The 18,999-nt window shown below is 39.7% G+C and overlaps 2 protein-coding genes across 3 annotated transcripts; one reads left to right on the top strand and one right to left on the bottom strand.

Annotated features, from left to right (window-relative positions):
- Positions 1 to 1,895: 1,895 nt before the first annotated feature.
- On the bottom strand, positions 1,896 to 5,889 carry LOC116618429. 2 transcript variants are annotated; one of them, XM_048725063.1, is made up of 5 exons: positions 5,734 to 5,889; positions 4,786 to 5,049; positions 4,322 to 4,460; positions 3,818 to 3,945; positions 1,896 to 2,651 (listed from the first exon to the last, which is right to left on the bottom strand). In XM_048725063.1, exons 2-5 carry the CDS (start codon positions 5,047 to 5,049, stop codon positions 2,448 to 2,450), a joined length of 735 nt encoding a protein of 244 aa, XP_048581020.1. In that variant the 5' UTR covers positions 5,734 to 5,889; the 3' UTR covers positions 1,896 to 2,447. The 2 variants fall into 2 exon arrangements, with proteins under 2 accessions (XP_048581020.1, XP_048581021.1); XM_048725064.1 differs by lacking the exon at positions 3,818 to 3,945.
- Positions 5,890 to 6,574: 685 nt separating this feature from the next.
- LOC5512617 (cyclin-dependent kinase 11A) lies at positions 6,575 to 18,452 on the top strand. The gene is made up of 13 exons (XM_032382051.2): positions 6,575 to 6,975; positions 11,569 to 11,772; positions 12,176 to 13,555; positions 13,701 to 13,822; positions 14,038 to 14,143; positions 14,617 to 14,738; positions 14,835 to 14,942; positions 16,390 to 16,506; positions 16,620 to 16,691; positions 16,838 to 16,923; positions 17,125 to 17,191; positions 17,741 to 17,875; positions 18,234 to 18,452. Exons 1-13 carry the CDS (start codon positions 6,723 to 6,725, stop codon positions 18,327 to 18,329), a joined length of 2,868 nt encoding a protein of 955 aa, XP_032237942.2. The 5' UTR covers positions 6,575 to 6,722; the 3' UTR covers positions 18,330 to 18,452.
- The last annotated feature ends 547 nt before the right edge of the window (positions 18,453 to 18,999 follow it).

The raw sequence follows: 18,999 nt of genomic DNA on the forward strand, positions 1-18,999 counted from the left end.
AAAAAACGCGGGGTAAACGCCATGCAAGAGGGCTGGGTCGAGCAAAAAGTAATAACTGAGCATTATACTGATCCCAACATGAAGGGGATAAGATTGTGTTTATGGTCGAGTGTAGCGTAAAACTAGATTTTACTATATTAGTAAAACTATTCTGAAAACGACGGCTTTGTGGCTAAATCTATATATTATTAAGTAATCGAAACACTTCTTACACTACTCTCAGAATATCAGGAATTTTTGCCCAAGAAGTTGCCGATATTCAGTGTTCATACACAAGCATGCTTTTGTGACCTGGTGTCTATGGCAAGTCTCGAATGAAATTACTTAAAATCTGCCATTTTAGGACAAAATGATAATCACATTTAATCTTTGTGTCCGTTGATAGTCCAGCTTGCTAGGTGCGTCGCCTTCATTCATGCCTGGTGTTTACCGCAAACAAACTCATGCGTCGCTCGTTATCTTTGACTGTTGAATAGACTGTTTGAACAGGGCACTATCAAACGACATGTTTGGCAAATACCCTAAAGACTGTGATGGCAAAGTGTTTTATTTTTGGTTTTATGGTTTTGCTTTCGTGAGTAGCATGCCCTGCTGGCAGAGGTTGTTCTAGGCGTCGCCCCTGAGCTAATGCACACGCATACAGCGCGCATAGTTCCTATTCATTATTATACAGGCAACGCGCGATTTAGATGGTTGGTCACAGGGGAGGTTACAGGGGAGGTGGATTAGACGCACATCCACCCCCCTTTTGAGCAAAAAAAAAGTGAAAAGTCACTTTGTTTGAAGAAACTACGGAGAAGGTACTGTCCATGTGCCATCTGCTTGACTTTGCTGACGCGACAAATTCAATTCAGCTTGAAGTTTTGCTAGATCTTTGTGACCTACCAAGAACCACTGGATCAGTTATAAGCCGTCTATCCGGCCATTATCCACCCCCATTTTGAAATCCTGGATCCTCCCCTGGATTAGCGGCCTCACATTTCCGTACGGCCCGCAGTCATAAGCAGCGAAAAAATTTGCAATTAAAACACTTCATAATAAATATATTATTGTTCTTTTTTGCTTTGAGCCGTGCAGGAACTTATGGAGCTTCGGATTTTTTCATCGTCTTCGCGCTTTGTTATTGAGCGTTGATGAAATATATTTATCTATTAGATGGCAGCGACTTTACCCGCGCCGTGATTGGTGTATTGGTTATCCTGACATTTCCGTATTGCCTTAAAATTACGGATATGCCCGGGGGCGTGGCATCCTTAGCTCTGGTAGTAGATCACTAGATCCGTCTAGAATCTTCTATCTAAATACACACATGAAATAAACCGGCGTGGAACTCATCCCGTCACATAAGCATGGCGGAGTTCGGACACCTCGGACCTCTAGCAAAGCCTTGGTCGATAAGCTAAGCCGCAGTTTGATCCCAGGAATCATAACCTCACTCTCGGTTAGTAAGTAGTTAATATGACACACACGAGAGAATGGAACCTTTTTTGGCAGGGTAAGGCATATGATTAAAAATATCAACTGCAAAGAACTTGTGTTACCATAGCGTCAAGCGGGCCCTTTAAATCTGAGATAGCTTCGCTGTTGGTAAAATGGGCACTTTGAAGCAACAGAATGTACATAATACTTATATTTACCCCTTGGATTGTTTTAGCATCGATTTGGGGGATGGCCTCAGATTTTGGTACAGGGTTTAGGCAAGGGCCCCTATTTTTTAAACAAGTATTCTGATCAATTCCCGAGCCTCCAAAAATTCTGGAATTTCAATTTCTGGGGAGAGCCCCAGACCCCCTACAAAATAGAATGAATGTGAGGCGCATTCTGCTTGCACTTTTATGACCTTGCGTTTCGCTGGCGTTGAAAACCATTATATCCTAAAGTTGGCTTCTACTATCTTCTGCTGTTTTTGGTTTTATTAAATTGCATCACTGAATTTGCGCATTTCATGTCAAAGTCCGCCCCCCCTCCCCTACTAAACTTTCAGATTGGTGGTATGAAAAGATATGCTTTTGTCATTTTGGCTCCCGAGAACTGTTTTCGGGCCCGTAAAGCACTAAATTTCCTGTACATTTCTTATTGTTTATTGCTCCTTAATAATGAAACTTTAAGTATCTCCTACTGGTTAGTCAATAGCCTAGTGGGCTTCCTTGTATAAGCGTGACATTGCGTGACTTAATCGCCTTATTGTTTATTGCTCTTTAATAAAACAAGAATCGGCTACTGGGCTACCTTGTATAAGCGTGGCATTGCGTGACTTAATCGTCTAATTTACTGCTTGTTAGTAATACAAAAAGTATCGGCTACTGGTTAGCCAATAGCTGAGTGGGCTACCTTGTATAAGCGTGACATTACGTGACTTAATCGCCTTATTTATTGCTCGTTACTGAGGTAAAGAGTGTCTGCCATTGGGTAGCCTAGTGGGCCGCCTTGTATAACGTAGCATTGCTTTATTGCTCGTTAGTAATAAAAAGAGTTTGGGCCACAGGGTAGGCAAGTGGGCCGCCTTGTATAAGCGTGACTTTGCCGAGACCGTCTGAGGAGAGGTACAGGTCGTCCCGTCCGCCCACACTGTGACACCTTAACCGTGTGTGTCCAAAGAAGTAGTACGGCTCGAACTTCTGACTGTCTTGGACAGTCTGGCCCGTATATTGCTGCAACGATAAAATAATTAAGTAGATCAATTTTTTTGCATGCTGTTATCCTTATCAGTGGCGGATCTAGGATTTAGAAAAGGGGGGTGACAGTCTTTCGCGATTATTTTTTTTTTAAGAATTTTAAGAAACATATATTTCATATTACAAATTCTTCTACAAAATTTCAAGAATACTTTTTTCCCTGTTTGTGAAAATCACGTTACTTATTAAAGGTTTGAATTACAGAACCATAAGAAGCATAAAAGCTGCTACGGACTTTACCGGAGGAAGATAACGCCATCATTTTGCAAAAGTCATCCAGTTTGCGCTTTCTATTTTCGGGTGCAAGTGCATCAATCACAACGCAATTTATATAAAACAATTCTGCCGGCGACTTGTCAAAAAAACTTGAAAGTCATTGGCATGTTGATAAGTTCCTCGCAGCTTCAACTTGCGAGCATGAATTTGCCAGTTGCGCTCCGTCTAGCGTGTGATAATATATAAAATCGAAGAATACATTTTAAAGAATGCAAGATAGATATTTGAATAGAAAAAAGTATTCGATGCATAGCGGTGCCCAGCCCCCCCCCCCTCCATAGTGGAAATCGCCCTATCTTTAAGGGCATTTAATTCAACCAACTGCTATAAAATTATTACTCTTTTGCTGTCCCTTGGGGGGTCTCATGGGTCTCATAGTGATTTTAGAGCTTTGACCACACCCAGTGTGCTATCCTCAAGGGTTAAAAAATGTTGTTGAAAAGTGCTATCCCTTAGGGGGTTTTCGGCTTTCCTGTTCCGCCATACCGATCGGATTCATGTCCCGTTTCGCCTAAGGCAGTGGCCTGGCTTTCTGTCGCAAACATTGTCTGGTTTTCGTCCAGTAAATAGCATCACGATAATCCTAATTCGGCTGTAACAATTTGCAACGATGTGTGTTTTTCTTCCACAATGCTTTTTATTCCGCTCAACATGGGGGGTGACATGTCACCCCCGTCACCACCCCTGGATCCGCCACTGCTTATAGATACAAAAAAACATAGTAAGAAGAAATAAGAAGATAATGAGAAAGATTTAAATTGACGTTTCACAGGAAACAGAGGGAACACTTCCTTATACCGCCAAAATGCAGTCTTTTTTAAAGGTAAATGCTAAAATACTAATAAAAGACGTATTTCTCGACTAACTTGAATTTTGACTTCCTTGCCCTCTCCTTGACCTGTCACCAGCCATTTGTTACCCGTTCCGTCGACAAACTGAAGTCGGTACAACACCTTCGATGGCGTACTTTCGTCATGGAAGAGTATGTTCAAAACTTTTGGACGATAAACAAGATAAAAAGTATCAGGAGTTTTTATCATTTCCTTTTCCCTTGCAAGCATAAGCCAGGATTCGTATGCTGCAAGAGGCTGGAGGATGCGCAGTCAAAGCCAATTCTAAATGAAAACCTTATAGCCCTGTTCATACTAGCACTGTTCATTCTAGCCCTGTTTATACTAGCCCTGTTTATACTAATTCATAATAGCCCTGTTCATACTATGGACCTGTGTCCAAAGGATATTGAAAAACTGATGGGGTCACAGCCATGCTAATACTGATCATTTACTTATTCTCTTAGGAAAACAAAACTGGGGGGTACTGTACTACTACAGTACATACAGTACATAGCAAGTGTGTATAAAGTGCCACACCTGAACAATCCTGCGAGTTTAACCCGTCGCATTTCAAAATATTGGAACTTTTTTCCATCTTTAGCAAGCTCCCTCCGGTCCGACTACTAGAACTCCACAGTCTGTATATCTTCGCGTCTTTGATAGGATGTGGTACTTCCTGCGAGAGGGAGGAAATAGAGCCGGGGGCGGTTCACGGGTGGGTAACAAAGCCTATTCTGTTACAAAAAATTAATAATACTCATATAATACAAATAATACATACATTAGTTCAAAATCTAAAATGCGCAAAGTACCTTAGCGTTGTTTGAGATATGAGGGGCGTATCTAATACTTTACTTGTTACTGTCCCCATTGTAGAAGCCAGGTTTTTAACACCTCAGAAGAAAATTAACTTGACCTGAGTTGTAAACCTCTTATTCTCTTGCTTATAAGACGAAGTGCGTAATACCTGAGCATCGCCCCAGTGTATTAGAAACGCTTACCGGTACTTGCTCAATATCGGCTTTGATTATGTCTTCGGGGTGTACATATTCCTCATCAGAGAGGTCCAGCCACTCCTTTATGCTCTTGTCGTATCGTTGGAATAAGATATACTTCCTTGTGATTCCCTCCGGTATAACGTCTTTGAACGTCTCGAAGAATTGTTCGCGAAGCCACGACACCTTCGGAGGGACGATTCCCTCAAATGAAAAATCGATTTTACGAGTGTGGGAGTAGAACTTTATAATGACGAACGATCTTGGCATCTGTATAAAATTAGGTAGCGGTTAGAAAAATAATTTTGATCAGAGATAATAAACAAAAGGGGAAAACTGGAAGCACCATATCAATGCCTATCTTTTACATTATTACGCAGTACAAGATGGGTTTCTCCTGACAAATACGCGAAAGCTGACGAGGGAATTACGATGGGAGGGAGAGCGACCGCGAATTTCCTGCAAACTGTTTTATTGCACACCGAAGGGAAAACCTTATGTATTGATTGCGCTGATGCCATCGTCAAATTCCTTCAAGAGGGTAGTATTTACATTGTGGGGCCCCTCAGTGAAAGAGGTAAAGTTTTTTGTTTCTTTTGCATTCAATTGATTAAATACGAAAACTTATAGACTTTCAACAACCCTATATCTTCTTTCCTAATCCTGTTTCCGTTCCTGATATTTGTTGTTTACATGTTAAACATGCATCATATACTCTTTTTTTTTATAAGAACCCTTTTTTATAGAAACGTGTTCAGCTCAACGTGTTAAGATTTCGCAAAATTTTAAGATCATGCTAGGAAATTTAGGCTCGAATAGCAGCAAAATATTGTTCTTAAAAAAAGAGTGTTGGTCGTGACGATTTGAAACAAACAACTTGACATTCCTAGAATCCGTTTCCATTATATATAAACGAAACAAAACTATTGATGACACAAATGGTTTGCACGGTACCTTGTGATGTTTTCCCTCGTAGTCGACTTGGTGCTGTTCTGACGTTATCTTTTTATATGCTAGCTGCTAAATTCCTGTTAGTGTTCAAAGTAGACAGTTCCCTGTCTGCTAGCAGGGAAAGTAGACAGTCGAATATTATGTAAAGTGAGTATATGGAAGGTCAAGAAGGCTGACACGATATGCGGAATTTGCATAACAATACAAGGGCTATAGTTATTTTGAGATAAATATTTAAGACTCACCAATTTGTTGATCTATTAGGCGCAGGAGTACTCTATTCATGAATGACACCCTTAAAAACAAGAGCTTACACTTCATTTTACGCACAATTGGCATCAGAATTTTTATAAAAAAAAAGAGCATCTTTTTGCTGATAACTAGCCTCTCAAAAAACGAATTTCCGGTACCGTTTAATGCGGAATTATTGATATATTAGGTTTTGGAATGCAGAAATAGGGCTATTTATTGTCATACGCGACAACTCTACAGGCTCCTGCCGTAGAGTCTTGGTCAAGCCTTTGGACTTTCCTACGACATTCGGCTGCAACAGGGAAAGGCGCCTTTTGATAATCGTAGCAGCCTTTTTCCAAATATGGGGAGACCCTGATAACGCGCCATATGGGGAAGGTTTTCGCTTGCAGCACGCGCCGGAAAATATAATCAGAGAGGCGTGTTAACTCAATCAGACAACGCAAAATCAAAGGATTCAGAGATAATTTGGAATGAAAGCCAGGGTTTAACCGAGCTTTATTATCTCGAGCAAAATAAAATGCCAACTTCTATACCTACTGCCCAAGTTTTCAGAGTGGGTACGCTGTGTGTCGAGAGATGCTGGGCGCTAAATTCTCACGTTCGCTGTACGCTTTCAAGATGGCGGCCTACTCGCTCAATATGGCGAACATTTGAAAACTTGATTTTATAAAGGTGCTTATGCATTTATTTCTTGAATAATCCAAAAAATTAGGCTATTAGATCAATGTGCTTAGATCATGTCGACTAGTTCAACCAAATTACACAAGAAGCGCGGGTATGGTACCGACGATGAGCCAAGAACGAGCGACGAGTGGAGAGGAGAGAGAGGCCCAGACTGGAAGGTGAAAACGCTAGATGAAATACTTTCTGAGAAACGCAGAAAACTGGAAGGCGGCGAGGAGAGCCCTCCACCTCGGGAATCGCTCATATCGCCATCGACGCCTTCTGAAGTGATCTACCAGATGAGCCCTGTGCGGAGCAGTCCATCTTGTAAGTCTTACTTTATAAGCCTTATAAACAGTGCACTAGAAGTTCTGTACATGCCCGCAAATGATCCCCGGCCCGCCAAATGACCCGTAATAATTTACGAAATGGAACGCGGAATGAAGTGCACGACTCTATGCTAGATAGAAAAGAACACTTTCTTTCTGTAAGAGGAAATTATACATTTTAATTTAAAATAAAGAAAATACATTAAAAAATAAAGCAATATCTTTTCTCTTTACTCTCTGTACAGTACCGGAATTACAGAGGATTATAGAAGATGATCAATAACGCGTATGGAATAAATGCAGGAACTGAACAATGTTCTTGCATTTGTCAATATAAAAAAACATCAGAAAAAAAAACAAGTTAGAAGTATATTTGTAAGCAAGCGATTATGATCATAATACTCTCTTGTTGTTGTCTTTCCACATAAATGCAGAGAGTTAAAAAATATATATATGGCTTAGTTTAGTTTAGTTTTTTGGCTTTGTCACACAAAAAATACTACGGTTTACAATAGGAAATAAACAAAATAAAGAAAATAAGAAACAATGTGACGGGAGAAGAAAACAGGGCGTAAGCCCCAATTGAAATTCTTTCCCAACAAATTACAAACAATAAAAATTCTAAAACGAAAATAAAAATTGAATTACATAAATTTAAGCTCTATGAAATTATGGAGGCTTATATGGCTTTTCATTTTTTAAATAAAAATGTATAATTTCCATTTTTAATTCTTTTACCGAAAGTACGGTGTTTTTTTTTTATCTAGCAAAGAGTCTAGCATTTTATTCCGCGGTCCATTCGGTTAATTATTACGGGGTGATTTGCGGGCCTGCTATGTTGTTTTTTGGGGGTTATTTGCGAGCATGACGGTTCTCAATGAGAACTGAAATGCTCGTGTTCAGAGATTGGCTGGTCATTCAATTGCAAGGGTTAAATCTATAATAGATTTGTATGGGGCAGTTGACACTTTCCATATGCAAGACCCCCTTTTCTTTGCAGCCACTGTCTTGGCTTATCACTAACCCATTGTTTCATGGTTTCTCTGTTTGTTTTATAAAAAAGAAAAGGAATAAAAACAAATTGCTTGTAGTATTATTTTATTTAACAAAAGAAATTATTAAAATAAAGATATTGTACAGTATGTACGGTATGTCTAGAAGGTGAAGTCCAATAACCATAACAGGCAATCTGATTAGCTTGGGAGGGGATGTGCAGTCATACGTAGATATTGAGGAAAATAAGTATATTTAAAAACATTCCGCTATTTAGTGGTTGAGTGGGAGAGGAACAACCCCTGTGCCCACCCCTAGCCTGTACCCAGTAGACAGGGTCTGAGTGGTGGCCATGAAAATAACTACTGGAATGATTACTGCTCATGTGTTAACAAATGGTATACAGTACTCTACATTAAATTTGTCTCTTGTAAGTACACTGCAGTATTCAATGGAGCCCACTGAATTCTGAAGAATCCATGTGTCTCCTCCGTTGCTGTGGCTGTGTTGCTTAGGTTTTAAATCATTAAGCAATCAATTTAGTCTTATTTCTTCAATGATTTGTAATTCATAGTACTGTAGTTCTGGACTGGACATTGTTGCTGTTCCTGTTGAAAGATAGACCCAAAATATACAGTAAATTATCGAATTAAAAAAAACATAAAAACAATTTTATTAATGATATGAGAAGCAGGGCAGAGAAATGTGGATGTTCAGTGATTTCACATTCTGCTATATACACTTACTGTATCTCATTGAATAACACAGAAATTTACTGAATGCTTATTATTTTCCTGCCATTTTAGGAATTTGATTTGCTTGTCTGCCCTTAATAAGGTGATTTCACTCAGCTGTTTTTATAAACAAAGCCTTACAATCGTCAGGAAATGGAATTTGTTCTGTTTGAATACCTTTCGCTTTGCCCTTAGGTTTGGGGTTACAGTAGTTTGATTATCCACTTTAAATACAATCAGTTCTTTCAGTTCTTTTATCATCAAATGACAAACTTTGAAAACGATGATAAGCAAACCTCGTAAACAACAGATGATAAGTTGTCATTTACCAAATAATTATGGGTTTTTGCTATCATCGTATTCGCCATATAAAGCATAGAAGGAGCTCGTAAACACAGGGCATGTGCGAAAAAACGCTTTTGTATCGATGACTGCCAAAGGGAGCCCAAATCTTGGTACTGTACATATAGACTCCATCCAAATCGAAGCTGGAGAGGCAATGCATGTACATAGACTACTAATTGCGTGTTGGGGAGGGGACGGGAGATTTTGTTTCCAAGATGGCTGCTTGTTCCACAGGAAACCCAAATCAATTGAGCTTGTACTTTTTATGGCGCTGTGGTTCAGCAAAATTAGTGTTGTTCTCGCTTGCTGCACTCGCTCAAGCAATAACACCTAGCGGAAACCCTTAGCTCACAGGTCACTCCTTAGTGTTCTGAACTGGAATATATATACATCCCAGCCTACATTTTTTTTTACATGTAAAAATTCGAATAAAAGACAACTCGTAGAAACAAAGAGAAGTGTAAGACTTACATATTTATCTTTGAAGAGTTTTCCCCGCGTGTCTCAGTGTGAGCAAAACAAGAATGGGCTGGCGCGATTCGCTTATTAGTATGCAAACGGAAGTAAAAGTTGCTTTGATGCATCTACTTCCGTCCACCTCTGCCTCGGATGAAACGGCAGAATAGAGCCAGAGAATGAAAGGTTTGCAAGATGCATTATTGTGGACATGAGAACGTGTTTATTCATTTTTTAACATCACTAGCTTAAAAAGACATCTTTTTTCTATAGCTGTATGAATTTTGGGCCGATGAATTCGAGCTAAAGATATTTTTCTGGCGTGTTTTCTAGGGCGAGTAAAAAGAGTTTCATCTCTTGTCTTTTTTTACTAGGTATACCGTGACACGGAAGCCATTTCGCAGTCGAGACGGCTGTTAGACCGCTAACCAATGAGAGAGCGCCAGAAAGCACCGGGCGCCGAAAAAGTAGACAAGAGATTCAAACGCCACACGCACTAAAAATAATCAACAACGCAAAGCTAAAAAACGACTCTAACTTTATTCAAACCGTAGAGGTGAGCTCCCTGTGGTATTCATGACCTTTTATTGATTGATTTTCATCGATTAACATTCATGGATTCGTGAGATGCCCATGCATACTGCCATATCCTGTTGATAAGAAAGACCCTTCTGATAAGAGGTGTTAAAACTTCAGGCAGTATCATTAAAATGCACCCTGTGAAAAACATACAAACTGCAAACTTAGACTAACGCCCGCAAGAAAAAAGTGTAGTTTATGTCCAAAGGGGTTGACTAGTACAGTATTTTCTCTTTTCTCCATCAGAAAAATAAAATGCCCTTGTAAAATGCTAAAAACTTGTCATTCCATAGCCCACGAAATAATGCTACGCTACAATCAACCCCCAAAATTCAGACATTTTTCACCCACCCAAAAGATTCCTTCGAGATCCCCGACTACCAAACAAACTGTTTTACCCTATACTGGGACTTTAAACTGTGAAGCCTACTGTATGCATACATACTGGTGTATGCCTAAAGAGCAGGCTAAAGAGCTACAGTATTATCCGGCGCAATTAAATTTGGCCTCTCAAATATGGCAACACATGTGGTCTCTACAGGTTATTGATGTAAATCAATATCAATCGATGTGATTAGCTGACGATCTTCATGTGACTTGATTGGTCATCGATTGGTCAATACCAATCGATACTAATTAAGTAACTTCCATCGATTGATATTGATTGATTTCAGATGATCGATTTTCATTGATTAAGTATGCCAGGATGAACATACACCCACAGGCTTAACATTTCACTCCTTATGGTTCTGATCTGGAATATTATGAACATGTACTCTATATACTCACAGGCTCACATTTCACTCCTTATGGTTCTGATCTGGAATATTATGAACATGTACTCTATATACTTACAGGCTCACATTTCACTCCTTATGGTTCTGAACTGGAATATATGAACATATAAATACAGTATGTTGTTTGTCTATTCTTTGTACCTACTCAGCGGCAAACAATACAACTTACCTCAAACACTCTGCTGCAGGATTATCGAATCCAAATGTTTTTCTATACAATGTGTCCAAATGTTTCTCTATACTACTTATGCATTGCAAGTACTTAAAAAAACCCAATGGTCTTGGAGAAACCCGATGGTCCCCCCCTCCAAAAAAAAACCCACCCCACCCAGGACAAAATTGCAATCAAATGCCCCAAGGCTCCCTAGGCTGGGGACAAGTCAGAGAATCAAAAACTTACACCCCCATGGGAGAGATTCTCATTCAAAAATATTCTATGATTATCCCACTCTTCTCTGGGCCCATAAGGTTGGGGGGTTAAAACTACTGGTGCATTCATTATGTATATGTCGTATGGATCAGCACATTGTTTTTAGTACAAATATTTGAGCTCACTCACTACAGCTAGAAATTCCTTACAATTTGACATTATTTAACCACAATTATAAGAAGTTGCAGGCAAAGTTTAAGAGAGAAAGACTCTTAGAAAGAAGTGTTTTTAGTTTAATTTCTACTTTTATGCGATAGTGTCAACAGGGAGTATCACCCCAAGAAAAAGCAAGATCTCTTTACGGGATGACGAGGAGCAAATGCCACCCCCTAGAAAGCGTAAAGGAACTGAGGGAGAGGAGGGTGAAATACTAAGTGATGGCTCAGATGGAGAAGGTCGAGCTGGTCGTGGTAAAAGACAGAAAAGTGCTGGATCTGGCCAGGAAATCCAGACAACAGAAGGTACAGAAGTCATTGTCAATTTTGTAAAATTGCCTTTCTTTTCTTCAGTAGTGAGACATGTGAGACGGTTTCTCTTTTGCAGCCAGTAGTTTCTTTTTTATAAATGTAAATGTTGGAGAATGCTGGTAACTCCTAGGATGCTATATATTTCCTAGGATGCTATATAATTCATCACAGCTAAAAGACAGTCATACTTACTCAGCTCAGTCTCGGTTTTTTTTCTGTTTTCCATTCTGAAGGTAGAAACATGAAGAAAAGGATTCTTCCATCTCATCTTAAACTTATTAGCAGTTGAACCTATGTAGGGTTCACATTTTCCCTGTCTCTACTTTTCACCATTTCAAAGGACATCCAAGTTTGAACTAATTATGGTTTATATTATTGTTTTAAATGTACTGATCAGAGAAAACTACTGAGAGTGCAGAGGGTTCTTCAGAAGAAGAAGAAATGGATGATGAAGATGAAGATCATGATGATGATGATGATGATGAGGAGGAGGAGGATGAGGATGGAGATCAAGAAATAAAAGGACCCATTAAAACTGCAGAAGAGAGTGATGATAATTCTAGTGGATCAGATGATGAAAGTGAAGAGAGTTCAGAAGAGGAAGGGAACCAAGAATCAGCTGTCAACAAACAGGAAACTGCTACGCAAGATGAAAGCTCTGATAGTGAGGAAAGCTCTGAAGGAAGCTCAGAGGAGGATGAAAGTGAGACTAGTGAGGAGGAGAGAGGGGAAGAGGTGACTGCAGTCCCAGCCCAACCCACTACTGCAATAACGGAAGAGGAGGAGGACCCTGAGGATATTCACAAGGAATTACTCAAGGCTGCAGCCTCTAAGAAACAAGATCGAAAGTGGAAGGAGGAAAGAGTCAAACAGGAATCAAAAGACCTTAGGGAAAGAATATCTTCTTCTGAGCATAGGCATAGAGATGGCAGAGAGTCCTGGAGGGAAAAACCTAAACACAGAAGACGAAGCCATGAGGAGAGAGAGCAGAGAAGAGATCGTTTTAGAGATAGAGATGAAAAGGGTAGCGACCTGGAAAGGAGAGATGGAAGGAGAGAGGCAATGAAAGCCAGTAATAGGGAGAATCGGACAGCTGATCTATTAGAGAACAAGACTGTAGATGCAGATGTTAGGTCTGCAAGTCGGGACTCACACTCAAGAACAAGTGAGGGTGGGGATAAGAGAGATATAAGAGCAAAAGAAACTGATAGTCAAAGAGTAAAAAGCAAAATCAGAAGCCGCGATCTACCTACAGAAAAAGAAAAGACAAGTCGCAGCAGTAGTGAGCTATCAGGAGATAGTCAGGGTTCTACAAGGCCACGTTGCAGACCTGCTGAGCCTGAAGGAACTCGAGATAGAAAAAGAGGCAAAGAATCTGAAAGCTTATCCAAAGTTGCTGTAGTGAAACCCAAGGAAAAAAGAGATTCTTCAGGGAAAAAAGATCAATCAGAGACCACGCCTAATCCAGAAATACAGAAACAGAATGAGGTGGAGTCACTGGTGCTTACAGAACTGGAGAGAAAACAATTTAATACTGAAGTTGTTGATGTGGAAAGTGAAGAGAGTAGTGACACTGATTCATCTGAGTCTGCAGAGGAACCAGAACATGATGATTCTGCTCAGGAGGAAAAGGTTGAACCAGAGGAGGAGAAACCAGGGTTACCAGACTATCTACCTGCCATTCAGGGCTGCCGTAATGTGGAGGAGTTCCAGTGGTTAAACCGGATAGAGGAGGGGACTTATGGAGTGGTGTACAGGGCTAAAGAGAAGGCATCAGGTATGACTAGCACCGATGACAATACCCTCTTGAAATATTGATCCTTGGCTATAAAAGAAATGTACAGTAGATGTTTAGACTTATTATTGTTCCCATTTTTGTTTGATACCAAAGTAAGACAGCTGTTTTTGTTGACATCCTAAAGGTGAGGTCGTAGCATTGAAGCGGTTGAAGATGGAAAAAGAAAAAGAGGGATTCCCCATCACTTCATTGAGAGAAATCAACACTCTGCTAAAAGCACAACACCCAAACATTGTGCACGTGCGGGTGAGTAAAACCATTTTTTTAAAGAGCCCTTATCATACACACCTTTGATATTGTTTTCAACAATTGGAGTCTCCAAATAACCACCTAAGTTTCAAATGGCATGCTTAATTTTCGAATTCTATTAATTAAGAAATATCATGATAGCTTACCAAATTGGTACTTTGCTAGGATGAAAAAAGTAAAAAAAAAAATTGTGTTTTATTTGCTTTTTTCAGGAAATTGTTGTGGGCAGTAACATGGACCGGATCTACATTGTGATGGACTATGTTGAACATGATCTCAAGACTTTGATGGAGCACATGACAAGCCCTTTCACAGTGGGTGGGTATCTACAACCTGTGTAGCTTCTTCAATTTTTAGACCATCATCACCATACATCGAAAGAACACAAAAGAATGTGTATATAGACTATCATGCTTTAGAATGTGTTTAGACATGTGTACATTGTGTACAATTATATAAACACATTCTGATTGGCTAGAAAACAACAGAATAAATACTGTAGAAAGCACACTCTGATTTGAACATATCAATATTTTACTATTGTGGCAAAGCATGGTTTTTTATCTTAATTTTATTATATGTTATTTTGCCTGACAGTAATCTAGTTTAGTAATATGTACATTATTTATATACACTGTATATGTTAGAAGGAGTCCTATTTTATAGGCCTATGGCTTCTCCAGACTTCCTTGCCTACTAAATTTATAAATGTAATTCATCTATATAAAAAATATTGGCAAAATAAAACTTTGAAACTGTGTCTTTGCACTAATAAATGCTTCTTATTGCAGGAGAGGTAAAGACACTTCTCATCCAGTTGTTAAGAGCTACAGCCCATCTCCATGACAACTGGATACTACATCGAGACCTTAAGACATCCAATCTTCTCCTTAACAACAGGGGCATTCTCAAGGTAGTTTACCATACTGTATCTTATCCTTAATCAAGCAGACCTTTTCCCTGAATTTTATTTTTACATCTCATGCTGATGTTTTTTTTTTTTTGCAAGGTTGGGGACTTTGGACTAGCACGAGAGTATGGATCTCCTCTCAGACATTACACACCTATTGTGGTGACATTATGGTACAGAGCACCGGAACTGTTATTGGGAATAAAGGTACATTATTCAGTTAGAGGTTGATGTGCCTCCTCCCCACATACCTTTATCCTTGCTAGCTAGATTGCAATCCTACATTATTTTGATTCCCAAACATTATGTAAAATATCAGAAAAATATCTGAATAATGCCTTTTACTCTCCACTTTTACTTTCATCAGTAATTCTAGCTTGCTTGCTGGCGGTACTTGGTGTATGAATATTGCGGAAAACCCTCTCTGTTCAGAGAGGTTCTTCTTGAGCCAATCATAACCGAGAAATGTTTTCCTATGCTTTGAACTGTCAAATGTTCGATCAAAACCAAAACAAGGTTCACAGGGAGTTAGTGCGCAAGCTTGGACATGGAGAATTTATGTTGCCACATGAAAGTGAACGAATCAAACCAAGAGTGTATGTAGATTCTGCAAAACAAAATTATCTCCACTACAGCAAATAAAAAAACATCTCTCTCTACTGATAATTTATTTTTTATCTCTAAGCGGCAAAGTACTGTATAAACAATCAGAATTCGAGGAAAAACCTGCAAGTCAGCTGCGAGGTGTTTAAAAGTTCCTTGCTTTAGTCTCCTAGGCTGTCAGACAGAATTTGTAAGCCTTGCACCCACAGTTTACGGAAGACATATTTATAAAGTTTTATAAGCTTCTACAACCAACTTCAGCGAAAGAATATAGAAGCTCTTCACGCTAGCGCAATCCTCGAAATCGATTTAAAGCAAACATCGGTCTCGGTTCTCCTCCTGCAAGATTCAAGAAACAGTTGCTAAACTACAACTTCTACGGAGAGGCCCCCTAGCTCTAAAGCTAAGAAATCCATGGTAGTGATAATGCCTTTGGGTTTTGAAGGCAAAACGGCCTTCAAGCATGTAAATATCTCGACAAAACCTCTACCCAGGCGAAAGTAACAATAGTTTTTCCGGCAGAAACAAGGATCTGCGACCAGAACTGTTTTTCTCTTGGCAGAAAAAGTTAACAATGAACTTACAGAGTACTTTGGAGATTCTGCTCTCGAAATCTCCAGCGCTCGACTAAGGGCTTTTCTAATTCAAAGTTTGTTTGGGGAATGTGTGACCCTTTAGGAGTTACTGCTTCTCATCAAAGCATGCCATTGTTTTTTGACCAATCACAAACCCCGTTCGCTGGTGGACGGGATTCGAAGTTTGTCTTGAGAATCATGGGGGTATGCGTTTAGGTGGTTTTTCCCTCTTTTTTCTCCTTCCCCCCCCCCCCCCCCCCCTCCTGCCCTGCGTCTGTTTTTGCACTCACTCCAGGAACCACGCGGCTTAAAATACAAGGTGGTGCACGATCACCGAACTGATCGGGTTTTCTGTGATGATAACACTGAGAACCGCCTTCCAGCAGGCTATAAGTATTCTATTTCTTACTATCCTGTCAAGTTTCATTTTATTTTTCTCTATTACTAAAAAAGAACCCTTGATGTTTTTGTTCTAGGAGTACTCCTGTCCTATTGATATGTGGTCTGTTGGTTGTATATTTGCTGAGTTGCTGACAATGGAACCCCTTTTTCCTGGCCGCTCTGAAATAGACCAAATCAACAGGATATTTAAGGTGACAGGTTATGATTCAGTAAAGTCAAATAATCTCCTGAATGCAGAACTTGTCATAAGATAAAGTACCACTGTCAAAATTGCTTGTGTAAGCTAACTAAAAGTGTTTTATAGGAGCTGGGAACACCTAGTGACAAAATATGGCCTGGTCCACCAGCATACTCTGAACTACCCCATGTGAAAAAGGTTTGATTCCCTGAACATAACTTTGTCAAAATAATTGCATAATCTGTTTGAATATATGCATACTTACTGATGTGAACAGCAGCTATAGCACACTTTAATGTTTTTATGATTACAAGCTAAATTTATTTGTGATTGGTCTATCCTAGATGACATTTACAGAATACCCCTACAACCAGCTCAGGAATCGGTTTGGAACTTATCTTACGGATAAGGGCTTTAGTCTGCTCAACAGGTACAGTAACCTTCAATCTAAAATCACTCTCTATGCAGTACAGCGTTCTCCCTACTAATACAGTACTGTACAGTAACTTTCACTTGTGAATCGCTTCATTATGCAACACAGCTCTCTCCTGACCAAGGGTGAATAGTATCCTAGCTCACGCTGTGAACATAGTAGACCCTGATCTGTTTCTTGTTTTTGTTTTATTTAAAGGTTCTTGACATATGACCCTAAGAAAAGAATAACAGCTGAAACAGCCTTGAAGGAAGACTATTTTCTTGTAAGTTGTTTAAAAGCCTGATCTTTATTGCTTGATGACGTGTATGCTGTACCAGGCCCCTGGGTGGAGAGAGGGGGGAGGGAGGGGGAGGTGTGCTCTTTGTTGCTTGATGTATGTTATATAATCGGGGGGGGGGCTGAGTTAGGTAACCATTTTCTCTTCAGCGACATAGCCAGGATTTTTAACAGGAGGGGCCAAAAGGGACTTCAAGGCATTTTCTCCTGTATTTTAGATACTGTCTCAAACATTTACTGTATTTTGGCTGCTACAAGAGGGGGCTAGGGCGCCCCTCATGGCTACGCTCCTTTTCTTTTTGTTTCCTCATTAGCTTGCCTTGGTTCTCAATTTTTCATTCATACAGTAAAAGCAGTTTTTCCAACATTGCTGGGGGCCGGTATTTTGTCAGAACTCCTGAACTCTGTCCCATCCGGTCCTGCTTGCTATTCCATCTCTTCTTCTTTGGCTGACTATATCCTTAAACACCTTTATTTTCTGGTCTGATAATTTACATTGTTCTTTACTGATTTGTTCTTTCTATTTTCCTCTCAGGAGGCCCCCAAACCCATTGACCCTTCCCTGTTCCCAACCTGGCCAGCAAAGAGTGAAATGCAGAAAATGCCTCGCCGCAAGGACCATTGCCACAGCCCCAAACCTCCAGAGGGCGGGGAGATGTTTTCCAAACTGGTAGATACAGTTATATAAAGTTTCCTTTGTGACAATTACATTTTAAAAGCTCAAATACTGTGGAATTATCATTATTTTTTACTTAATTTATTGTTTGTACTAATAATCTCTAAATTTCAAAATTTAATATCCAAAATTAAAATGACACAAATGAAAACTTGTTTTTCATCCACCAGTTAATTAGAAGAAGTGAAAAACTAATAAAAATAATTATTGTGTACATATACAGTAACTTTTATAGCAGACATCAAGAAAATGGTCATAAGCCTAATTGAGCATATACTAATGCTAGATGACAATTATTTTTTTTATTGTTATGGACCATCCTGTACTTACACACTGTTTTCGTGTTCAACAGAAAGATGAAGGGGACAGTGATGGTTCTGGTGGATTCCATATGTTGACCTCCAAGAAAGGCACAGCTGCAGTGCCTGGCTTTAGCATCAAGTTCTAAGCTAAACTCGAAGATCCTTCACATGCACTGAGTCTGAAGAGTGAATCTAAAGCCTTGTAATATACTGTATAGTTTGTAGTGTTGTAAAACATTTGTACAAACAATAAATCAAATTTACATGTTTCCTTTATGACGCTTAGGGTTGGTGTGGATTCCCCTTGATCTGTAGCAGAGCCGTAGCAGGCCTCGAAAAATTAGGGGGTAACGGTACGGAAACATCAAGAAAGTTGTTGGGGCACAGCCACGCCCCTACTAGTCATTTCCTTATATTTAAAAAAAAAATATTGGGGGGCATGCACCCCTAATTCCCCACCTCCTGCTCGTCCCTTTTAAGCCAGATATGGCAGCATATTTAATGGGGGGAGGTAACAGAAAATGCATTAAAATCCCTCTCACCAACCCCGTAGTCAGTGGTACTATTTCCCTTTATTTGAAGTGACACATTACAGCAGAACTCCTAGTTGAGTTCTTCTGAACCTCCCCTCACCCCCCCCTCCCCCCCCCCCCCCCCCCCCCCATAAGATTTAACGCCTCTTTAACACCTGTAATCCACCGGGGAGAAGCCCCAAACAGTACGGGGAATAAATGCTGAACTCTCATGACCGTTTGATCGTAGCTTAAGCGAACGTGTAGATATAATACTGTTATGATTCCAGTATTATATTATACA

The sequence above is a fragment of the Nematostella vectensis genome, chromosome 3 (assembly GCF_932526225.1).
Source record: "Nematostella vectensis chromosome 3, jaNemVect1.1, whole genome shotgun sequence".
NCBI classification, from domain to species: Eukaryota; Metazoa; Cnidaria; class Anthozoa; order Actiniaria; family Edwardsiidae; genus Nematostella; species Nematostella vectensis.